Consider the following 19,097-nt stretch of genomic DNA (forward strand, 5'->3'; position numbering starts at 1 on the left):
AATGCGAAGGACGGGACGAACTTCCAGTTCAACAGTTGGTGCAAATCGACAAAAATGGAGGGGGGCACGGGAAGAGAGGACAACCCGCTGCCGTGGAGGTGGACGAGTGCAGCGCCCGCTGTGCCTGACTGCCAGTCGGGGCGTGCCTGCGTGCCTGCGTGCCTGGACCCGATCGCTGGCGCTGTGCCTGGCGGCTTCCACTTCCACTGGGCTTCCAGTCCACTTCCCTTTCCAATCCTCTCTGGTCAGGTTGGATCGCGCGACTTGGCGCATTCCCAGCAGATCCACTCGCCCAATAAATGTACAGTGCCAGCTACAGTTTGTTTACATGTCTCCTTGAGCTTGGCATTTTGGCTTGTCTAAATCGAAGTGAGAGCCAGGGAGCCAGGGAGGTACTCTCTCGTCACCACTGCAGGTGCCACTGAGTGCTGAGGTAGTGGTACCGACCCCGTAGACTGTGATTCAATGTGAGTCCAAATGGAAGACAAAAGGGCAGTTTGTCTGAGGCCAACGGACCGGCAACTCATGCCAATTCACACAAACTCCACGATCTCCACCCCCCGACACGACATTGGCTCATATAATGTACACTACTGGTCAGCAGCGGGCATAGAAGGCCAGGAAGGGTGCTAGAGCGGCGAGGAATGAGAGGGGGGAGGACCACTAAGCGGTCGATGAGCCGGAAATGATGGAAATGAGGGACGACCACAGCAGTCCCTATATACAATAGTGGGAGTCGGAAATACAGCACTACAGCATCGGAAACACCACAGGGGCATGAATTGAGCTTGTTCTACTGCTGGACTGTGGACGCTACTGCACCGTCAGCTCTCTCCGGGTTTTGGGGTTTCCATCCCGGCGTCAAATGACTTGTCGCCGTCGTCTCGCACGAAGCTACCGCGGGCAATCCTCCGTGCTTGCTAACCCCCTTGGGGAACTGAGCTGACACTTCTCGCCGTTTCGGACCGTTGCCGTAGCTGCGTCTCCCTTGCTAAGGCGCGAATGCAGGAGAACGAGCCAAAGCGCTGAAAGCCCCAGGTGATGTGCGCGGTGCAGCTCGCTAATCGTTTCCCTACAAAATATTGTTAACTCGTCGATGTTCCTGTCCCACGATTCACCGCCTCATGTTCCGTGGGGTTTATTGCGACCTTCCACCACCTCAGTGATCCAATCTGCCAGATCATCTCATCAACGAGGACTCAATGGGATCTGTGTCAAGACCGCACGACACACGTGTGACGTAACGTCACCGAACACTTGAAAGAGGGGAATGTACTTGATTTGGACTTTATTGTGACTTGACCAAAAGGCAGGCACTTCGCCCCGCTCGTCCAGCAAACCAACATAAATAAGCCCACGGCATCACCAACGCGGATTGTCCAGACAAAAAAGAGGGCGCGGAAAATCATATGAGCTAGGAGTTGGCTTAAAGAATCACCAAGCTACCAACAACCCGTCCCATTCGTTTCTCCTCTTCTTTCTTGTCTCTCTTGATTCCCAACGTTCGCTTGTCTTAAAAAGACGGGATAGGCATCACCAACGCTCAACATTACAACTCAAAGGCCGCGGCAGCGAAGGAAGTCTGCTGACCCGGCAACCCCTATTTAGCTACATCCACTCGTTAACCTGACTAGGATCCACCATCGCCACCAGCTGCCCGTGAACTTGTGAAGGACAGAGTTAGCATTCCCTTCCAAAACGGCCCCCTGTGTCCAAAAAGTAGAGGTATCCACAGCCGTTTGATGAGAGAGATGGTTTAATTTTCCCCTGTGAGCCCTGTTACGCAGCATCATCTCCATCTCGCCAACACTACCGAGCCGGAAGCATCCGAGATGGATGCCAAATGGTGGTGGTGTTTTTGTACCTGCATGAGATGCTCAGGTACAACCGCCGGGCCGCCATCCGTGCAGTGATGGTTTCCCTGGGCAACTGCCAGCAACAAGCCAGGATCCTGTCTTTATGTATCCCTGTGTTCCATGTGCCGGATGCGTGTGTTTTTGTGGTAAGGCTCCCCTTTCTACACTATGGATGCTTCATCAATTGTTGGTTGGACTTCCTTCCAATGAGTATCACAAAGAAGCAGATTGTAAGGTTGACGGTGACGAGCTGAGAGATATTGCCAAACTGCCTCCATACCGCTCCATCTACTACACCTTACCCTACCAACTATGGCTTCGGGACAAAGCTGCTGTTGGCAACCTATGTAATGTACAGTACACACACAACACCTCGGCAGAATCGTCATTGAATCCACAACAGCATCCGCGGATTTTCCAGATTTCCAGATCCATCAAGCCTGGAAGATCGCGGTCAGGGGATCCATGTGCGGCAATACTATGTGCCAAGCCTTTGTGTAATTAGTCTCTCAAAATGATGAACATCATGGATGGCGGTCGAACAAGTTGTAAATGAAGGTTTACTGGTAACTGGAGATGGCATCCTTTAATATTGGCAACAGTAACGATGAATGATGACCAGTGTGATCAGTCAAACAACAGAGTAGACGAGAAAGACCCCAAACGGCCTTTTAGACTACTTGTAGTGGAATACTAGTGACCAGGAAATACTTCCCATGAAGCAAAACGTCTTCGAATTACACAAAGAATAGAAACTAAAGCAATGAAAATAAGAAAACTGAGCAGAAGTGTTTTGTTTCGCCGCAGTTCTTTGGTCGAGTATATGTACGTTGGTTACTCACCGTCGACCAGGATTGGAAATGTCTATAAGATCATGTAGTCCATACCATGAAAGGTTGGATGATGTACAGAACCGCTATACCACTATTCCACCGGTTCAAACCCATGAGCCAGCAAACCATCAGTAGCTGTCAGAGTAAATGGAATATTCAAGGTGAGGTAAAAATGAGCCAAACAAGTCTGCATAACCCTTCCAGTCCAAGCGACTTCCCTAGGCTCGACTACCAGTCCAGAGATGCCGCCTTCAGGCCCCTAAACCTGTTGTCCAGAATCTCTCGCCTCTCGGACTGCTCCTCACTCACAGCCCTACGCTTACCCTCAACAATGACTTCGCCCTCTGCTTCCTCCTCTTCATATCTCGTTCCAGCATCTTCCTGCACTTCCATCTCACCCTCAGCAATCACCTCACCCGCCTCTTCCTGCTCCCAAACCGCCTCCTCCTCACCATCCTCATCCTCATCCTCATCCTCATCCTCATCCTCGCCTTCACTACCACCACCCTTACCCAGCTCCAAATCCCCAAACAACTTAATCAAAGGCTCCATCACCCTCTTCTCCGCGTTCATCTTCGTCCTCTGCTTCACCCTTGAGTAAAACACCGGACAATCCTTGCTATCGCAGGGGACCTCCTCCGTTGGCGCGAAGCCGCTACAGCTCTGGCACACCTTCATGATCTCCACGTAGCTTTTCTCAGCTCTGCTGACCTTGGTCTGCATGTCAACCAACAAAGTGGGCGGATCCGAAGCACACCGTCGACAGAGCGGCAGGCCTCGGTCCGGTTCGGCATCTTCTTCGTTGTCAAGCATGATGCCCAGCTCGCGGGCGAGCCCGATACCGAGCGGCCGCTTGATCTTGACGCCGCAGGCGGTACAGATGGTGGTGGCAAGGAAGGCTTCGAGGGTTTTGCGCGCTTGGGCTTGGGCGAATGCGCCGTCGGGGGGGAGGGGTTCGCCGTCTTCTCCCAAGACTTCCTCGGCCTCTAGTGCTGCTGCTGCCGCTGCTGCCGCCGCTGCTGCTGCGCTGCCGGCACCCCTTTTGCTTGGTGACGCCCCTAGCAATCCCATCAATGGTCCTTTGGGAGCGGCGGCAGCGGCAGCGTCATCATCTTCCACCACCTTCCTCAAAACCTGAACCTTGGGCATCTCCTCATACCAAGTCCTCACGTTGGCGCCGACCAAGTTGAAGATCCTTTCCAGCGGCGGAATGATGTTCTTGTTGATGTAGTAATCCGCATCCAGCGTAGCATGCGAGTTATTCAGCAGCTCCTCCGGTTCCACGCAGCGATCCACCAGTCGCATCCCGGGTGCGCCGGCCATCACCACGTACGGCACTCTTTCGCCGTACTGCGGCTCCGCGCGCGCGTCCTCCCGCATCTTCTTGGTGGCGATCAGCGCTCCTGCCGGGGCCGGCCCCCCGCGGCCGCTGGTGCTGTACGTGCCCAGCTTGACCTCGCGCGCAAAGCAAAAATCCTGCACGGAGACGGCGCCGCGCATAATCTTGTGGCACTGCTCCTGAAAGTAGGCTTTGACCTGACTGAGGTCGGCGGTCTCGAAGAGAATCTTGAGCGCCTTCTCCTCGATCCGCTGCTCGGCGGGGGTGCCGTCGCGGCGGACCGTCTCGATACCCTTGGCGTCGAAGTCGGGCACCGTCTGATCCCGCGACTCGTACTTGTAGCCGACGTAGCGCTTCTTGGCTATGAGCACGCACGGGTGGTAGACCTTTTCGAACTTGAGCTTGACGGGGCGCGGGTTCATCTTGGTGACGGCGTCGGCGATCTCTTGCCCGATGTCAAAGGCCTGGTCGCGCGTGCGGCCCTTGAGATAGACGAAGAGACTGTCGGTGTCACCGTAGACAACCTCGGCGTCCCACTTCTGGACGCTGTGGATAAAGGCTATGGCGCGTTCAAGGGTTTCGCGGCCGGTTTGGACGATGCTGTCGGCAATTTCAGAGCAGGGCATACGACCCGAGAACGAGGCCGAAGTGTAGCCGTACGTGACGTTGGCAAGAAGCTTCAGCGCCAGCTGTCGGTTTTTCAGGAGTTGCTGAAGCGCCTTATCATCCTTGTCTTGCTTCATCCCGGACTTGACCATGATGCGGGTTTCGAGAATCTCGGTAAGCATCTTCGCAAGCAAGGACTTGCGAATATGAGGCTTAGTGTACATCATACCGTTTGGGGAGATGTTGATGTAATCTTTGAGTAGACTGAGAAGTCCCTCTTGCCTCTTGTAATCCATGAAGCCCATTTTGTTGGTGCCTCGCCAGCTGACAATACGCCCAAGGAAGGTCGAATAGCAGTAGTTGTAGGCAATCATGACACTGGGATACAGACTCTGAAAATCGAGAACGAGCAACGGGCTGCTGTAAAAGGCGCTCTGTGGTTCCATCACCAAAGGAAGACATTCCAGAGCATTTTGCGCACCCACTTGCTTCCTACTTGGAGAGATGAGCAGGAAGTTTTCGGGCTTGGCTATCCTGAACATGATGGACTCAACTTTGAACTGCGATCCTCGCGAGAAGACAGAAAAGAAATCAACTCCGAGCAGCCTTGCTTGCTCACTTGTTCTGGCAATGAGCTCATTCTTTTCCAGGATTTCGATATCGAGTCGGGTTCTCGTCAGGTAGTACCGGAGGACTTTGTTCAGATCCTTTGGCAGCCCGCTGAGATACCAATCTGACAATGTTTTCCAGTTGTAATGTGGAATTCGACGGTGCAACAGATGCCACACAACATTCTCCATGGTGTACTGCAGAAGGTTGAGCTCGCCTCGCATGGCTCTCCAGATGTTGATCATGTGCCGTCCGGTTATCCGAATCGAAGATGTCGTGTTGAAGCCCCATCGATCTGCATCCTTGCCGATACGCCCATTTGACTGAGACTTCATGCGTGAGAATTCATCGCAGAGATCGAAGTCGTACTTTATCCTCGCCCGCTCAATAAGATAGCCCCAGGAGGTACCGTGCACCTCATAGCCGGTGAAGATGTCCGGATCATGATTCCGTACAATCTCGACCATCCGGAGCATCACATCGAGTTCCGTTGTTTCTTGCACCACTGGCACTGATGTGTACTTTTGGATTTTGTCTGCTAACAGTCCATCCTCCGAAAAGACAACAATGCCTCGTACTGTGTTGTCCGGCGCCTGAGTTTCACGGAGAACGTTCTCGTCGGACCGCAGACACCAGAAAACACACTGCACTTCGTCTTCTTCAGGATCCGGTACTAGCTTGCCCCTGGTGTTGACATGAACCTCTAGGCTCATAGTGCTCATATACTGTGCCTGATGCTGTACACTCGGGGATTTTTTCTTTTCGGAATATCTGAAGCCATGCTTGTTCTTCGGCGTCGCGCCTGCTACTTGCGAGCGGGCGGTTCTGATCCTTAAAGACTTGAAACGAGGTCGGGATGTACTGCGAGCCTTTTCCTTATCTGCCCACCATTTACTGACTTCTTTGAAAGAGGGAGGAGGCTCTGCTATTTCCCAGCTCCGCATGGCGCATTCCTCTTGTTGTGCCTCGTATACAGCCTCCAGCATCGGCCAGTCGGCACCGGAGGCTGGTTTCCCGCCAAATGTCGCCGGCGATGTTCCAGTCGGGTCGAAATCGGGGAGCCAAGGGACAGAGCTGCCGTCAAGTCGGTATTCCCTGCCTGCATACTCTCTCGGCTTTGGAGGAACATCCTCGTCTTTGCTGTAATATGCACCCTGATAGATGACATCAGGTAGGCCATGTACCTGCATGGTATGACGGACCTCGGTCAGGGACGGAGGTTTACTCTCCAGGACAAACATTTTGTTTGAGCCATTCAACAAGAGTACCGGAGGTGCAGCCGCAGGGGCCGGTACAAGTGGATTGGATACTGATTTCAGGTTGGGATCAGTCTGACTGGGCTTCGCCTGAGCCGATGACCCCATAATGGTGGGTTGAGGGTCGAAGGCAAGCTGCTTTTTGGTAACTTTCTCTTCATATTTCTGCGAACCACTCTTTTGGCTCAGTCGCGCCCTTGTGCTGGGATCCTGTGGATCTTTCACAACGGGAAAATTGAATGAACGACCCTGGGACGCAGAGCTCTGCTTCAGAGCAGACTTCGTGGGCTGAGATGCCTTAGGCTTTTGTGGCTCGACCTTCGAACCATTCGCCAAGAATTCCTCTCTCGCTTTATCATAAGTACTGAGTTTTAACGGCTGAACTGTCTGAACAGGCTTCATAGATTTTAAGTCTTCTGGAATTTCCGCCTGTACTTCTTGTTGAGTCTGGTCTCGGATCTTTTCCTCCTGTGTCTTGCGTCGGCCCTGTGTCTCGAAGTGTTCCAGCACGTCTTCCCGAGGCTCGTGCTGGGCCTTCCCATGGGCGTCTGCTTGAGCATTCTCTTGAACCCTCTTGTTTGACTCTACATGAGCTCCTTCCGGAGGGTGACCCTGAGGTCTTCTCTGAGGTCCTGACTGAGCTGCCTCTCGAGCTTTTGACTCGGCCTTTCTCGGAGCCATTTCCGCATCGCTTTGCGGAGCCTCGGCCTTCCCGCGAATTGCCTCCATGGGGGCATCAGCTTGGAGCATCTGACGTTTTGCAGGTGCATCGTGATCAACTTCTCCCGGCGGCCTGGGATGCTTAAGAGATCTTCGTTGTCGCTCGCCAGGACCAAGAGCCCCGACTTGTTTACCGACATTGGCTGGTGGTTTTGAAGAGTAAGCCTTGGCAATCTTGAAGAGTTTATGACGGATGGAAGTTCGGGGCTGGTGTACACGGCGCCGCTCACCCATTTTATATGTCATCAAGTCCCCGACACCAAATCCTTCTCCAACACCATTGATGGGTTCCCCCGGTGAGATTTTGTCCGCATGCTCGAGAGGAGTACGGGTTGCAATCCGCTCGCCTGCTAGCTGTAAGATAACTCGCTCGTCGACGTCAACGCTGCTGAGTGGCTCTGCATTCATGTGAAACAATTCGGCTTCAATTTGCAGTGCTTGGCTCAGGTTGTCTTGGTATAAGTCTTCGACTGATTCCAGAGTCGTCTTAACGGTCTCCTCAAAGGGAACTGGGCGCACAAAGTTGGAGAAAGTTCTCTCACATCCATCTGCAACAGTGATCTGCTCCTGAACAACCTGTTGCTGAATACCAGCACGGTATTCAGCTTCATGGACCCACCCCATCACCTGTGATTGACGTGGGTCCGCAGACATTGATACTAGAACGTCCGGAGGAAAAGGATTGATTTCAGGATCTGTTATTCCCATACGCCTCTTCCTGCGGTTCGTCTCGTCCGTCCAAAGCCCAGCCATGCTGTGCACCAGCTTCTCTTGACTTGAAACCGGCTGCTCCCTTTCGATGAAATTATGATGCAGCCTTCGCTCTTTGACTTTCTTCCGGTTCAGGATATCCTCGGCACAGATGTCTACTTCAAGGGAACCGTGACTAGCCCGAGGAAGGCTGTAGTCGTCTGTAATGAACTCCGAAGGAATCGTCGCATCGTCCCAACGATTTCCAGTTTCATGATCATTGATGTTTTCGTCGTGCTTCGGTACAGGTGCTCGAAAGGTGACCATTGCCGCATCCAGGTAGTCACAGCCGTACAAGTTGTAGTCAGCCATGAACTGGAGGAGATACTGTAAATGTGCCTCGTATGGTTGGAATTTCCGACTCATGATAACACCCTGTTGAAGGAGATCAACCAGACGTGACATGACCACCGGGTTGAATAGGTAGATTTTGAGATAGAAGCGATATCCCACATGGAAGCCATAAAACGGTATACCTTTCGTCAGCGTGATCCGTGCTACATACAAGGGCCGATCGTGAAGAGGATCTTTGCGGTAGCTGACAGCTAGGGCATGATCTATGGATGCACGGAATTTCGAAATGTATTCGTTGGCTAAGACATATGTCAGACGGTGGACACTTTGAGCGGAGAATGACAGTAGAGACGGGGGAACACTGACCCTTAATGACTTCCAGACTTCCGTCATACTCGACGTACAAATAGGGAAAGGCGCCGTGAATATGAGCGCACACTTTCTGGCCCGTTTCGGTCGATCCGAACACTCGAATGACAGGGAGTTTTGGGGGCTTCCGCGAATGCGAAAAGCGCACATCTTGGCCAAACTGAGGATCGTACTCGGTTCGTGTAGCCTGGTAATGGTCTATACAGTTCAATCGAACCCGAAAAACATCCATGATTCCGGCTGCTGGAGATGCCAGATGCTCATTGTAATGTTTCTGGAGCAATATGAAGTGATAATAAAAGGCTTTGAAGATCTCCGGCTGCCCGATGTGGCGACGTGCTTCCCTTAGAACACGCTTTTCCGGTTGTTTCGTTCAGGAGGGCATGCGCGTCATGAAGGTTGTCGAGCGCGCACGACTAGTGACGCCAGAACACGTGATGCGACGCTGACCCAAATTGGCGGGTTCTAGTCAAGGCCGTCAGCTATTGAGTAGTCGTCCTTATGACATCCATCCCGGGGGGTTCAATGAGGTGAACACCGACATTAGCTTTTGGGATGTGATGAGGGCTCTTTGACATTGGAACCGGAATCAAGGCGATGATGCGAACAGGATTCATTGAACTGACGGGGATCCCAAAGAGCGGGTTAGGGTTAAAGATGACAAACTGGTCTTGGACCAAAAGAGTAAAAGGTGCACTGACTTGCTGATCTCCATGGACGCCGCTTGCCTGCCGCAGAACTCTGACCCAACAACGACATTGAGCAAAACAACTTACCTTGAGTCTTGGGATCAACAACCTTTCTCATCGTCAACACCGACTCCTGGTCAACTTTCGACCTGTACATTTTTCCTTCAAAGCTGTCAGGCCACTTCATCAATAATCACGATAATTATGCCTCCCCCGCCACCGAACAGGCGTGAGCAGCAGCAGGCCATGGCTGCCCCAAGCTCAGCCGACAAATCGGAAACCGGTGCTGGCGCTGCCCGCAAGGAGGACAACATCTACATACCATCCTATATCAGCAAACAACCATTCTACGTCAGTGGCCTGGACAATGAAGAAGGGGACTCCCTTCTCCATCAGCGTGCCCGGCAACAGGAGGAAGATAAGGCTGCGCAAGCCGCCGCGCTTCTCGCCCGGGGCAAGAAGGCCGGTCCGGCGAGGACAAAATGGGTCAAGGGCGCGTGCGAGAACTGTGGCGCGATGGGCCACAAAAAGAAGGACTGTCTCGAGCGGCCACGCAAGTTCGGCGCCAAGGTGACTGGCAAGGACATCCAGGCCGATCGAATCGTGCGCGACGTGAATTTGGGGTACGAGGCCAAGCGAGACGTGTACAGCGCGTACGATCCCAAACAGTACATGGAGGTGGTGGAGGAATACAACATGATGGAAGAGGCTCGAAAGGCATTACAGGGAGGAGACAAGAAGTCGCCAGACGGGGAGGGAGGAGAGGGTGCCGAGGACGACAAGTCGGGCTTTAAGTACGACGAGGAGTCGGATATGGGACGCGATCGCGCTACGACAAAGCAATCCATGCGTATTCGCGAGGACACGGCGAAGTACCTACTTAACTTGGATTCAGACTCGGCCAAATACAACCCCAAGAAGCGCGCCCTTGTCGACGCCGGCGCTATAGCCGACAAGTCAGCCGCCTTGTTCGCTGAGGAGAGTTTCCTTCGTGCTTCTGGCGAAGCAGCGGAATTCGAAAAGGCCCAGCGTTATGCATGGGAGGCACAAGAGCGCTCGGGCGATACCAGCCTGCATTTACAAGCCAACCCGACTGCTGGTGAAATCCTACGCAAGAAGGAATCCGAGGAGCGCGAGGCCAAGCGGAGGAAGAGGGTCGAAGAGTTGGCGAGCCAATATGGCACAAACCCTGTCATTCCAGACGCACTTCGGGAAACGATTAAGGAGAACGAAGCCTTTGTGGAGTATGACGAGGCCGGCCTGATCAAGGGGGCACCGAAGAAGGTCGGCAAGTCCAAGTATCCCGAGGACGTCTACATCAACAATCACACATCGGTTTGGGGCAGTTGGTGGTCGGACTTAAGATGGGGCTACGCTTGCTGTCATCAGTTTGTGAAGAATAGTTACTGCACCGGGGAGGCAGGTATAGCAGCAAGCGAGAAGGCAGATGCTTGGGACAAGTAAAGAGCAGGTCTATATGCAGTAGTGTTTGATATTTAAAAAATGATACCCCAGTGCCGCACCTTGAGAATGCCCAACCGATCATGCCGTATGCAGCGCTCGAATAGGCCGATTTCCAAAACATAACAAGGCTATTAATTCAGAAAGGGACATGGAGCGATTGGTTCGGGGATATTCTGCTGCAAAGGCCAATCGTAATGGACACTAGATCGGACATACACCACATAGAAAGACGAGCCTGGCAATTTCGAGCTTTCAACAAGAAGATGGTGTATTTATTGAGACTGAAGGGTGCCTTCAGATCCGGAGGTTTCTTGACTTCCAGACACGTATTTCAGTGCCAACCGTTCATGCATTTTGATCCCTGACTACACGAACGCCGTGATCATGATGTAGAGGCAAAATGAACCTTCCAAGACCCGTTTTCCTAGCCGGTGCTATGCAGGTGAAACCCAACCCGCGAAGATAGACGCCTCAAATTTACTCCTCATCCTCCTCCTCGGCATCCTCACCGCCCTCAGCGGCCTTAGCCTTCTTTCTGCGGACACGGCCGGGGCGGCCGCCACCGAAGGGAGAGGTGAGGGCGAAGTCGATGTGCTTCTGGGAGTCGAGACGGACAACGAAAGAGGGAACGTTGACGATCTGCTTGCCGACGCGGATGTGGCGCTGGCGAATGAGGACACGGGCGTGGTGGATGGACTTGGCGAGGCCGAGCTTGTAGACGCAGGTCTGGAGACGACGCTCAAGGAAATCCTCGGCCTTGAGGGCAAGGACGTAATCGAGCTTCATGCGGGACTCGTCAAGGACACCGACGCGAACGAGACGGCGAATGAGGGCATTGCCTTCGAAGAGACGCTTGGGGTCCTTCTCGTCGAGGGTAAGAAGCTGACTGTAGCAGAAGTTAGCAATCTTGCGATTTCTTGGCTGATCATTCCACAGCGCCAATGACCCATTTCTGGGCTTATTTTGCTGAAGAACGGAGCGGGGTGTGGAAAGAACTTACCGGGCAGCACGACGGATCTTGGAGAGGGTCAGGAGAACGCGCCAGACCTCACGCTTGTTGCGAAGACCATACTCGCCAACGAGCTTCAACTCGGAGTCCCTGAGGTCCGAAAGTTAGTCGAATGATCACAATCGACGTAAGCAGAGTCTAGCTCGTGCTCAGTGGCCGGTGATTTGAGGCATGCGAGCGATCGCACGCGCAAAGAACATGGAGATGATTGCTCCCGCTGCAATTGCTGTCGCTTCGCAGAGGCCGTCTGGAAGGAGTTCGGAATCAAACTTAGACGCACAAACGAGCGGCCTCGAAGGGGCGACGGGGGACCTTAGCGGTCTTCGAGTAGGAAAGCGGCGCCATCTTGTTGTTGGGGGCTTTCTCAAAAGATCGTCGACTGACAGCGAAAAGTTTCGAAAAGTCGTTTTCACGAAGTAAGAAAATCAAAGGACCACCTGGAGGAGGGTTTGTGGTGGCCCGTGCACGCAGCCTTGCCGGCACAAATCCGCTTGCCCTAACGCTTGAAGGTTGGTGGTTGGCCCGAGCTTTGCCCACCTTGCTTAGTCATGCAACGGGAAATCGAGACCTAGTTTTGCTTGCACACAAATTCGTCGTCCAAATTTGACGCCCGCAGCAACCACCGTCTTCAGCATCCCCATACACGCCGAATCGTCACGATGGGTCACGCCGCAGGTCTCCGTGCTGGTACGAGATACGCCTTCTCGCGGAACTTCCGCGAGAAGGGTATGATCCGTCTCTCGACCTACCTTAAGCAGTACAAGTATGTTGCGACAGCGACGAATTGGGGTAGCTGGGACGTCATGGCTAACTTTTTGCTAGGGTTGGCGACATCGTCGATATCAAGGTCAACGGTGCTGTCCAGAAGGGGTAAGCGACGACCATTTCCACACTCTTGCGACTATTGCGATTGCGAAAAAACACCAGGATGCGGAATATGTTGGGGTTCTGAAACATCGGGATTTCGAAAGAGGGGGGTCACATCCGAATGCGATTCACGACGAAGACTACCGCGAAAATACTCGAGCGAATCATGAAACTGACGTTAGACATCGAATAGTATGGCCCACAAGGTCTACCACGGCAAGACTGGTGTCATCTACAACGTCACCAAGTCCGCTGTCGGCATCATCATCTACAAGAAGGTCAAGCACCGTTACCTCGAGAAGCGCATCAACGTCCGCATCGAGCACATCCAGCCTTCCCGCTCCCGCGAGGGTTTCCTTCGCCGCGTCAAGGAGAACGCCGAGCTCAAGAAGCAGGCCAAGGCTGAGGGCAAGCAGGTCCACCTCAAGCGCCAGCCCCTCCAGCCCCGTGAGGCTCGCACCATCTCCGTTGTCGACAACAAGCCCGAGACCGTTGCCCCCGTCGCCTACGAGACCACTATCTAAAGTACTCTTGGGATCGGAGTGGTGGTAGACTTGGCGTGTTTGGTTTCTCTTTGCATGGGGCTCATCGCGTTCGGCACGGAAAGATTTCCTGCATGGATTTTTTGGTCTGGGATGCGGGAATGCTTATAGGAATCAAAAATACCAGTGGCATGACCATGACCAAAACCAAAACCACACGAGAACTGGCTCGGTGCGCCTCCCCCTGATCAGGTGTACGTGCTTTTGAGCCTCGAGCCAACTTGTGATCGGATGGACTCCGCCAAAGACGAATCCCGCTGGCCAGGCGAGTTGGAGGGACAGACAATTCGAGCCCTGTCTGGCTGTGCGGTTTCTGCTTCTCGACCTAGCACCTCGCGGTTGATAGAGATACCCAAATAGAGCAATGTGACGAACCACTCCACCGGGCCAAATCTTGCGTTCAGCTTCGCACCACCAGTACTGTGAATTTTCTAGAGCGCTCAAAGTGTTTACTTGCAAACGGAAGAGACAGATATGCGAGCAGATCGAAATAGCGGGAGGTTCATGTTGGAGCTAAACTTGGAAGTCGGTAGGCAGAGGCGTCATCTGATGGAGTGGTTGTGAGCCAACTGAGTGTTTGAACCGGGATAGTTTGACACCCAAACCTGACCAGAACGGCTTTACACAATCCCCTCACAAAACAACTGAAATCAGCCTTGCTGAATTTACGGACTGTGTCTTTCGGATGTCCGTTGCCGGAGCCTATGTTCCTGTCCGGGATTGAGCGCTGCTCCCATAAGAATATTTATTCAGTCAGATTGTAAACCTCGGCAAGTATGGTCTGGGTAGATGAAGGTGGAGGATTGAAGCGGTCCTCCAGATACGATCGATGACAGATCTGTTGTGGGGTTGAGGTTCATGTGGAATGTCGAACAGGCTTGCTCTAGACTTTTGGAATCTCGTCCTTTGAGTGCCTGCCGCGAACCGTCAAGGATTTGCCTGGTCTCGTCCTGGTCCTCTGACGTTGACGAGGCGTCCGTTGCATGTGGCTCGGCAGGATAAGCAGATCTGGCCAATGGGATATTGCGGGGAACTGATAAGGCCTTCCTAAACATGTGGCTTAAACTACCCTTTTAGACCCGATGAAAGCACTGGTGCAGGGGCAGGCAGAGGATGAAGATGTCACCAGACAATACGTACCCCGTCCCAAACCAAAGCGTTGGCACCTTTGACACTTGTACAAACCAGACGGGGATGCTGTCACCAACAGGAACAGGAATAGGAACCGACCGTTTAATTCCTTGGCTCTGTTATATCTAGCTTCTAGTCAGTTTTCGGTTAGTTTTTGGGACTTTGTTGGCCTGCCACATTCCCGGGGCACGGTTTGGAGTTTCCATTCGGTGTCCTGTCTGTGCCGTGCCAGGGTAGGTAGTGAGTGTGGCCTTTTCAGAACTCAGCTGCAGGCCATCCGTCATCTTTGGTTCCTTCCACCTTCAAACCCACCGCGCCCACTTCCGCTTCCGTTTCCTGTTTGTCTGAGAGAGCGCGCAACGCAAACTTACAACTCATGACTTCGCCGTGCAACTGCGACTACGAGCCCTGAGTTCGAGTCCGCATCAATGCAACTGCAAATCTTCTGTTCTGATCTGCTGAGCAGGTACTTAGCCAACCTGAGGACAGTGGACACAACGGACGGCGAGCACCAGCGACCGCTGTCAGTCCTTCCTGTCTTGGCACATCTTGCATGACCGCATTCTGGACTCGATCACTGCAGTGCACAACCTTCCTCCAACGGCAACTCAAACAACCATGGGTTGGACCGTCTTCTTATTGATATACCTCTTCGGAGGCCTTACATTTCTACCATTGTTGGTGGTCTGCATTCTACTTCATGCTCACTTCTCGTTTCCTTACCGCCCAGATGCCGACCAGCACCACGACCCAGAAGCCGACGACTTGATCCAGCCTGGCGACGATCTTGATGCGCTGAAGGCGGAGCAGAAGAAAGATGGCAAACCACGGGTGGCCCATCACGACGATGGTGTCGCTTCCGGGTATTTTGCAGTCTGCCGCGAGTATACGCCTATGGGAATCAACGCGAAGCCCATCGAGCGGTCGACACCAGTCGGCTCCACCACCGTCGCCGCCCCTAGTCCCAGTGTCTACCAGACAATGTATCGAAGCATCTTCGACCGAAAGTCCAGCAGTCCGAGTCCCATTGACCACAAGAACGGTCCCAGCCAGCGCCCTAAGAAGGCTGGCAACGTCTTCTATGTTGTCCTGAGGTGCGTGACATTATCATTCTGGCTTCCGATATGGTTTGGATCCTGACGCTTGTTATAGACACGGCCATCTTATGCTCTTTGACGACGACGAACAACTCGAAGTACGGCACGTTGTCGCACTAGCGCACCATGAAGTCAGCATATACTCCGGCGAGGAAGTCACCCCAGAGGGTGAGCTGTACATCAAGCGTAACGCCATATGCCTCTCGCGCAAGACGGACGGGGTGGAAACAGGGCCGGATAGTCAGGTCTCGAAACCTTTCTACCTCTTTTCCGAGAACTGCTCTGCAAAGGAAGACTTCTACTTCGCCTTGCTACGAAATCAGGAACAGCAGGCCTTGGACACCGGAAACGAGGTTCCGTCTCCTATCCAATTTGAGGTTAAGAACATCATCAACTTGGTGCAGAGACTGCATTCGTCAGAAGAACATATGCAAACACGTTGGCTCAACGCAATGATTGGACGTATCTTCTTGGGCATCTACAAGACCAAGGACATAGAGAACGCGATACGGGAGAAGCTTACAAAGAAGATTTCTCGTGTTAAAAGACCGGCATTTCTTTCCAAAATTGCCATCAAAGGTATTGATACTGGAGAGTCGGCGCCATTCATCACAAATCCACGGCTGCGGGATCTGACCGTTGAGGGTGAATGCTGCATTGAGGCAGATGTACGATACACTGGCAACTTCCGCTTGGAGGTTGCGGCAACAGCCAGGATCGATCTAGGCGCGCGGTTCAAGGCACGAGAGGTCGATCTCGTCCTTGCTGTGGTTGTACGGAAACTCGAAGGTCATGTCTTATTCAAGATCAAGCCCCCACCCAGTAACCGCCTATGGTTCTCTTTCCAGCAGGCACCGAAGATGGAAATGACAATCGAACCAATTGTCAGCTCCAGACAGATCACCTACACCGTTATTCTCCGCCAGATCGAGAAGCAAATCAAGGAGGTCATGGCCGAGACCCTTGTCTTACCCTTCTGGGATGACATGCCTTTCTTCAATACAGAACACAAGAAATGGAGAGGTGGTATCTTTCATGATGATGTTGTTGTATCAACCATGGACTTGGAAACAGCTGCGGCGCAAGAAGGCGATCTGGACGAGGTGGAGCGATTGGAGGCTACCCACGACGGGCACGACCACGATGTGCCGCACGTCGAAAAGAGCCATAGCATGTCTAGCTTTGAGAAGACCTTGGACAAGAAACCGTCCATTAGCCTTTTTGGAAGGATGACAACCAAGGCCAAAGGGGATACTTATTCTGCATCTACGACCTCATTGAGCACAGACAACAAAAGCGAGTTCAAAACCGAGACGAAGAGTGAAACCCATATACCGCCTCCGATCCGGGTTGTTTCGATCACTCATCCTCCGACGCCAACGGTTAGCACAGATGCCATTAATGCCGACGTCTTCAAACCATCATCATCACCACCTGACGAAAGCGCTGCTGCATCAGCAATGGCAACGTTGTCTATCCAGGCACAATCCCCAACACGGCCACAGCCACCTCACTCGCCCCTGAGGCCGTCCGTCACATCCAAGTCATCAGGCCAGTCTTCCGGGTCATCTTCCTCTGAAGCTACAGATGCGGAGAAAGATTTGCAAGATTTTGATAAGAGGAACCAGGCAAGACGGAACACGGCCACATCCGCAGGCAGCCAAGAGGAAAGCAGGCCGAGGTCTCCAGCCTCGTCGATAAGGGGTTCTGTGAAGAGTCAAACTGGGACCATCAAGGGTATTTTTGCCCGGCGAGATACGGTGTCATCAACATCGGGAGCAGGGACGCCGAATCACCCAGACTCCGGGAAAAAGGCTGCCTTAGCCGCCGCTTTTGTTACCAACGCGGCTGCATCTGCCAAGCGCTGGGGGCTCAATGCGTTACAACGACACACAAACAACGATGGCCCACCGGGCAGGAGTGCTTCTTTCACGGATGATCATCCATCGGGGCTGGACTTGAATCAGCCTATGGGGCGAGGGCAGCCGCTTCCGCCTCCAGGAACACCACTCCCAATGCCAGACAGAAGGTCGAATGCAACATCTATCAGTATCCCAAGGCGCAAACCGATACCGCCTCCAGACCATTCACTGCAGCAACGTAAATCGAGCACACCTGAAGACCAAGATCACAAGCTCGAGCGCCGCCCTGTCCCACCTCCGCCTCTCCCAAAGCGTCGTCAATACCGTGCGGAGCAGCAGCTGGACGATGACGGCAATAACGTGAATATGCTTGTCGTCGCGGCTCCTGCGGAATCAGAACCGACTACACCGATGAGCGAGGCTCATGACACATCACCTTCGAAGCCTTCAGCGGACACTGTGGAAGCCAAGAGGCAAAGTGAAGTCGATAACTCTGCGCAAGAAGACATCGGTTCGAAAACGTATCCCAAGCATTCGGCACCGGCAATTCGTATTTCAAAAACTACAAGCCAGGAGGGGCACGAAAATGTGAAGACGTTATCGCCGGCGCTTTCAGCCGGCGTTGACGACGACGATGAGTTCTCGGCGTGGATGGATGATGCCGGCCCGGCTGAAGATATTGACACAACCCCTGCTCCTACAGCCAACGGTAGCGTTGACAAGAGGGCATCGCCTTGATTGTTGGACGAACCAACTGGTACCATGCATTGGGAGTTCACTGGAGTATGGGATTAATGCAGACTTTGTTGGCACAAATCACAGTACAGCGAAGGCTGGAAAATGGCCGGCCTGGTGGCTACAATGTATTTGTATTTTCGTTGTATGGTGCTAGAGAGTAACATCGGGGTGTGGTGCAAGGCGTTTGGGAAGTATCATAGGGTTTAGGGGTACAAATATCCATATCTCATTCGTATCTCATACTGTAACATGGTACCGCTTCCTTCGCCGGTGTGTTAGGTGAGCCTGCTTTCCATTTTAGGGCTTCGCCACGGCTTGGTTTCTTTTGTCTTGACTGTTGATGGCGGGTAATAAGCCGCATTTCCGTTAATGCTTGCTTGTCTATGATGTAGGCATATCGGACACTACAAAATCCAGAGCAAAGATATTCAGCCTCCTTTTAGCCTGAGTTCGGCACGAGGCGAACAGTCTCTACGGCCTTACTCGTACGCCTCCGCATTCTTGATATTAAAGATGCGACTTTTTCAGGGATTGATCATCTCTTCATATAGGACCTATATGACAAACCTTGTTTTTCAGACATGATGTAGGCGAAGACACATAAAGTGCACTTTCTGTGAAGAGCTTCACAATCTATATGGGCATGGAGGTAATCCAGATCTCCAGAAGACCATCAGGATCGCGGAGCCGTACCTTTCGATCATTTTGGGACATATTAGCAAGAATGTGGGCCTTTTCCTGGTTCCGGGGAGGATTCGAATTACATATGTCAACATTTGCCTGGCATCCTATACAATTTCTTCGATCTTGAGTGGTAACGAGGGAGGATAGATGTCAGAATGCAGATACGGAACACAGGAGGGATTCATATTGATCATCCGTAATCCCGGGAGGGATGTCCCCCTTGAGATCAGCTTGGGGTTTTGAAAAGAGAGTTTATGATCGTGGCTCAAATGGTATAAGTTCATATATCTAAACAGTGATTCCAACCCGGGTACTGGGAGAGAACGCAAGTAGATTTCACGGTGACTGTCAACTTTAAGAGCCTACTGAAACAAATCGTTGA

General features: G+C 52.7%; 5 protein-coding genes across 5 annotated transcripts; 3 read left to right on the top strand and 2 right to left on the bottom strand.

Moving 5' to 3' along the window:
* Positions 1–2,917: 2,917 nt before the first annotated feature.
* SMAC4_05396 (uncharacterized protein) lies at positions 2,918–8,864 on the bottom strand (the record flags this gene model as incomplete). The annotated part of the gene is made up of 2 exons (XM_024655340.1): positions 2,918–8,562; positions 8,630–8,864. The coding sequence occupies 2 exons, from the start codon at positions 8,862–8,864 to the stop codon at positions 2,918–2,920; spliced, it is 5,880 nt and encodes a 1,959-aa protein (XP_024511240.1).
* A 481-nt stretch (positions 8,865–9,345) lies between these two features.
* On the top strand, positions 9,346–10,785 carry SMAC4_05395 (uncharacterized protein; the record flags this gene model as incomplete). Its single annotated transcript, XM_003347048.2, has 1 exon — positions 9,346–10,785. One exon carries the CDS (start codon positions 9,346–9,348, stop codon positions 10,783–10,785), a length of 1,440 nt encoding a protein of 479 aa, XP_003347096.2.
* A 477-nt stretch (positions 10,786–11,262) lies between these two features.
* Positions 11,263–12,179, bottom strand: SMAC4_05394 (40S ribosomal protein uS4; the record flags this gene model as incomplete). The annotated part of the gene is made up of 3 exons (XM_003347047.2): positions 12,075–12,179; positions 11,786–11,884; positions 11,263–11,671 (listed from the first exon to the last, which is right to left on the bottom strand). Exons 1-3 carry the CDS (start codon positions 12,137–12,139, stop codon positions 11,263–11,265), a joined length of 573 nt encoding a protein of 190 aa, XP_003347095.1. The 5' UTR covers positions 12,140–12,179.
* Positions 12,180–12,401: 222 nt separating this feature from the next.
* On the top strand, positions 12,402–13,591 carry SMAC4_05393 (60S ribosomal protein eL21). The gene is made up of 3 exons (XM_024655339.2): positions 12,402–12,557; positions 12,617–12,664; positions 12,855–13,591. The coding sequence occupies exons 1-3, from the start codon at positions 12,454–12,456 to the stop codon at positions 13,183–13,185; spliced, it is 483 nt and encodes a 160-aa protein (XP_024511239.1). The 5' UTR covers positions 12,402–12,453; the 3' UTR covers positions 13,186–13,591.
* A 910-nt stretch (positions 13,592–14,501) lies between these two features.
* On the top strand, positions 14,502–18,520 carry SMAC4_05392 (uncharacterized protein). The gene is made up of 2 exons (XM_003347045.2): positions 14,502–15,428; positions 15,487–18,520. Exons 1-2 carry the CDS (start codon positions 14,953–14,955, stop codon positions 18,029–18,031), a joined length of 3,021 nt encoding a protein of 1,006 aa, XP_003347093.1. The 5' UTR covers positions 14,502–14,952; the 3' UTR covers positions 18,032–18,520.
* The last annotated feature ends 577 nt before the right edge of the window (positions 18,521–19,097 follow it).

Source organism: Sordaria macrospora, chromosome 1, assembly GCF_033870435.1.
Source record: "Sordaria macrospora chromosome 1, complete sequence".
In the NCBI taxonomy this organism is placed as follows: Eukaryota; Fungi; Ascomycota; class Sordariomycetes; order Sordariales; family Sordariaceae; genus Sordaria; species Sordaria macrospora.

What these genes read in the sequence shown, in the direction of transcription:
- SMAC4_05393 (XM_024655339.2), top strand. Translation starts at nt 12,454, where the DNA reads ATGGGTCACGCCGCAGGTCTCCGTGCTGGTACGAGATACGCCTTCTCG. An exon ending in ACCTACCTTAAGCAGTACAA is followed by an intron (nt 12,558 to 12,616) that starts GTATGTTGCGAC and finishes ACTTTTTGCTAG; the next exon opens with GGTTGGCGACATCGTCGATA. An exon ending in AACGGTGCTGTCCAGAAGGG is followed by an intron (nt 12,665 to 12,854) that starts GTAAGCGACGAC and finishes GACATCGAATAG; the next exon opens with TATGGCCCACAAGGTCTACC.
- SMAC4_05392 (XM_003347045.2), top strand. Translation starts at nt 14,953, where the DNA reads ATGGGTTGGACCGTCTTCTTATTGATATACCTCTTCGGAGGCCTTACA. An exon ending in GTCTTCTATGTTGTCCTGAG is followed by an intron (nt 15,429 to 15,486) that starts GTGCGTGACATT and finishes CGCTTGTTATAG; the next exon opens with ACACGGCCATCTTATGCTCT.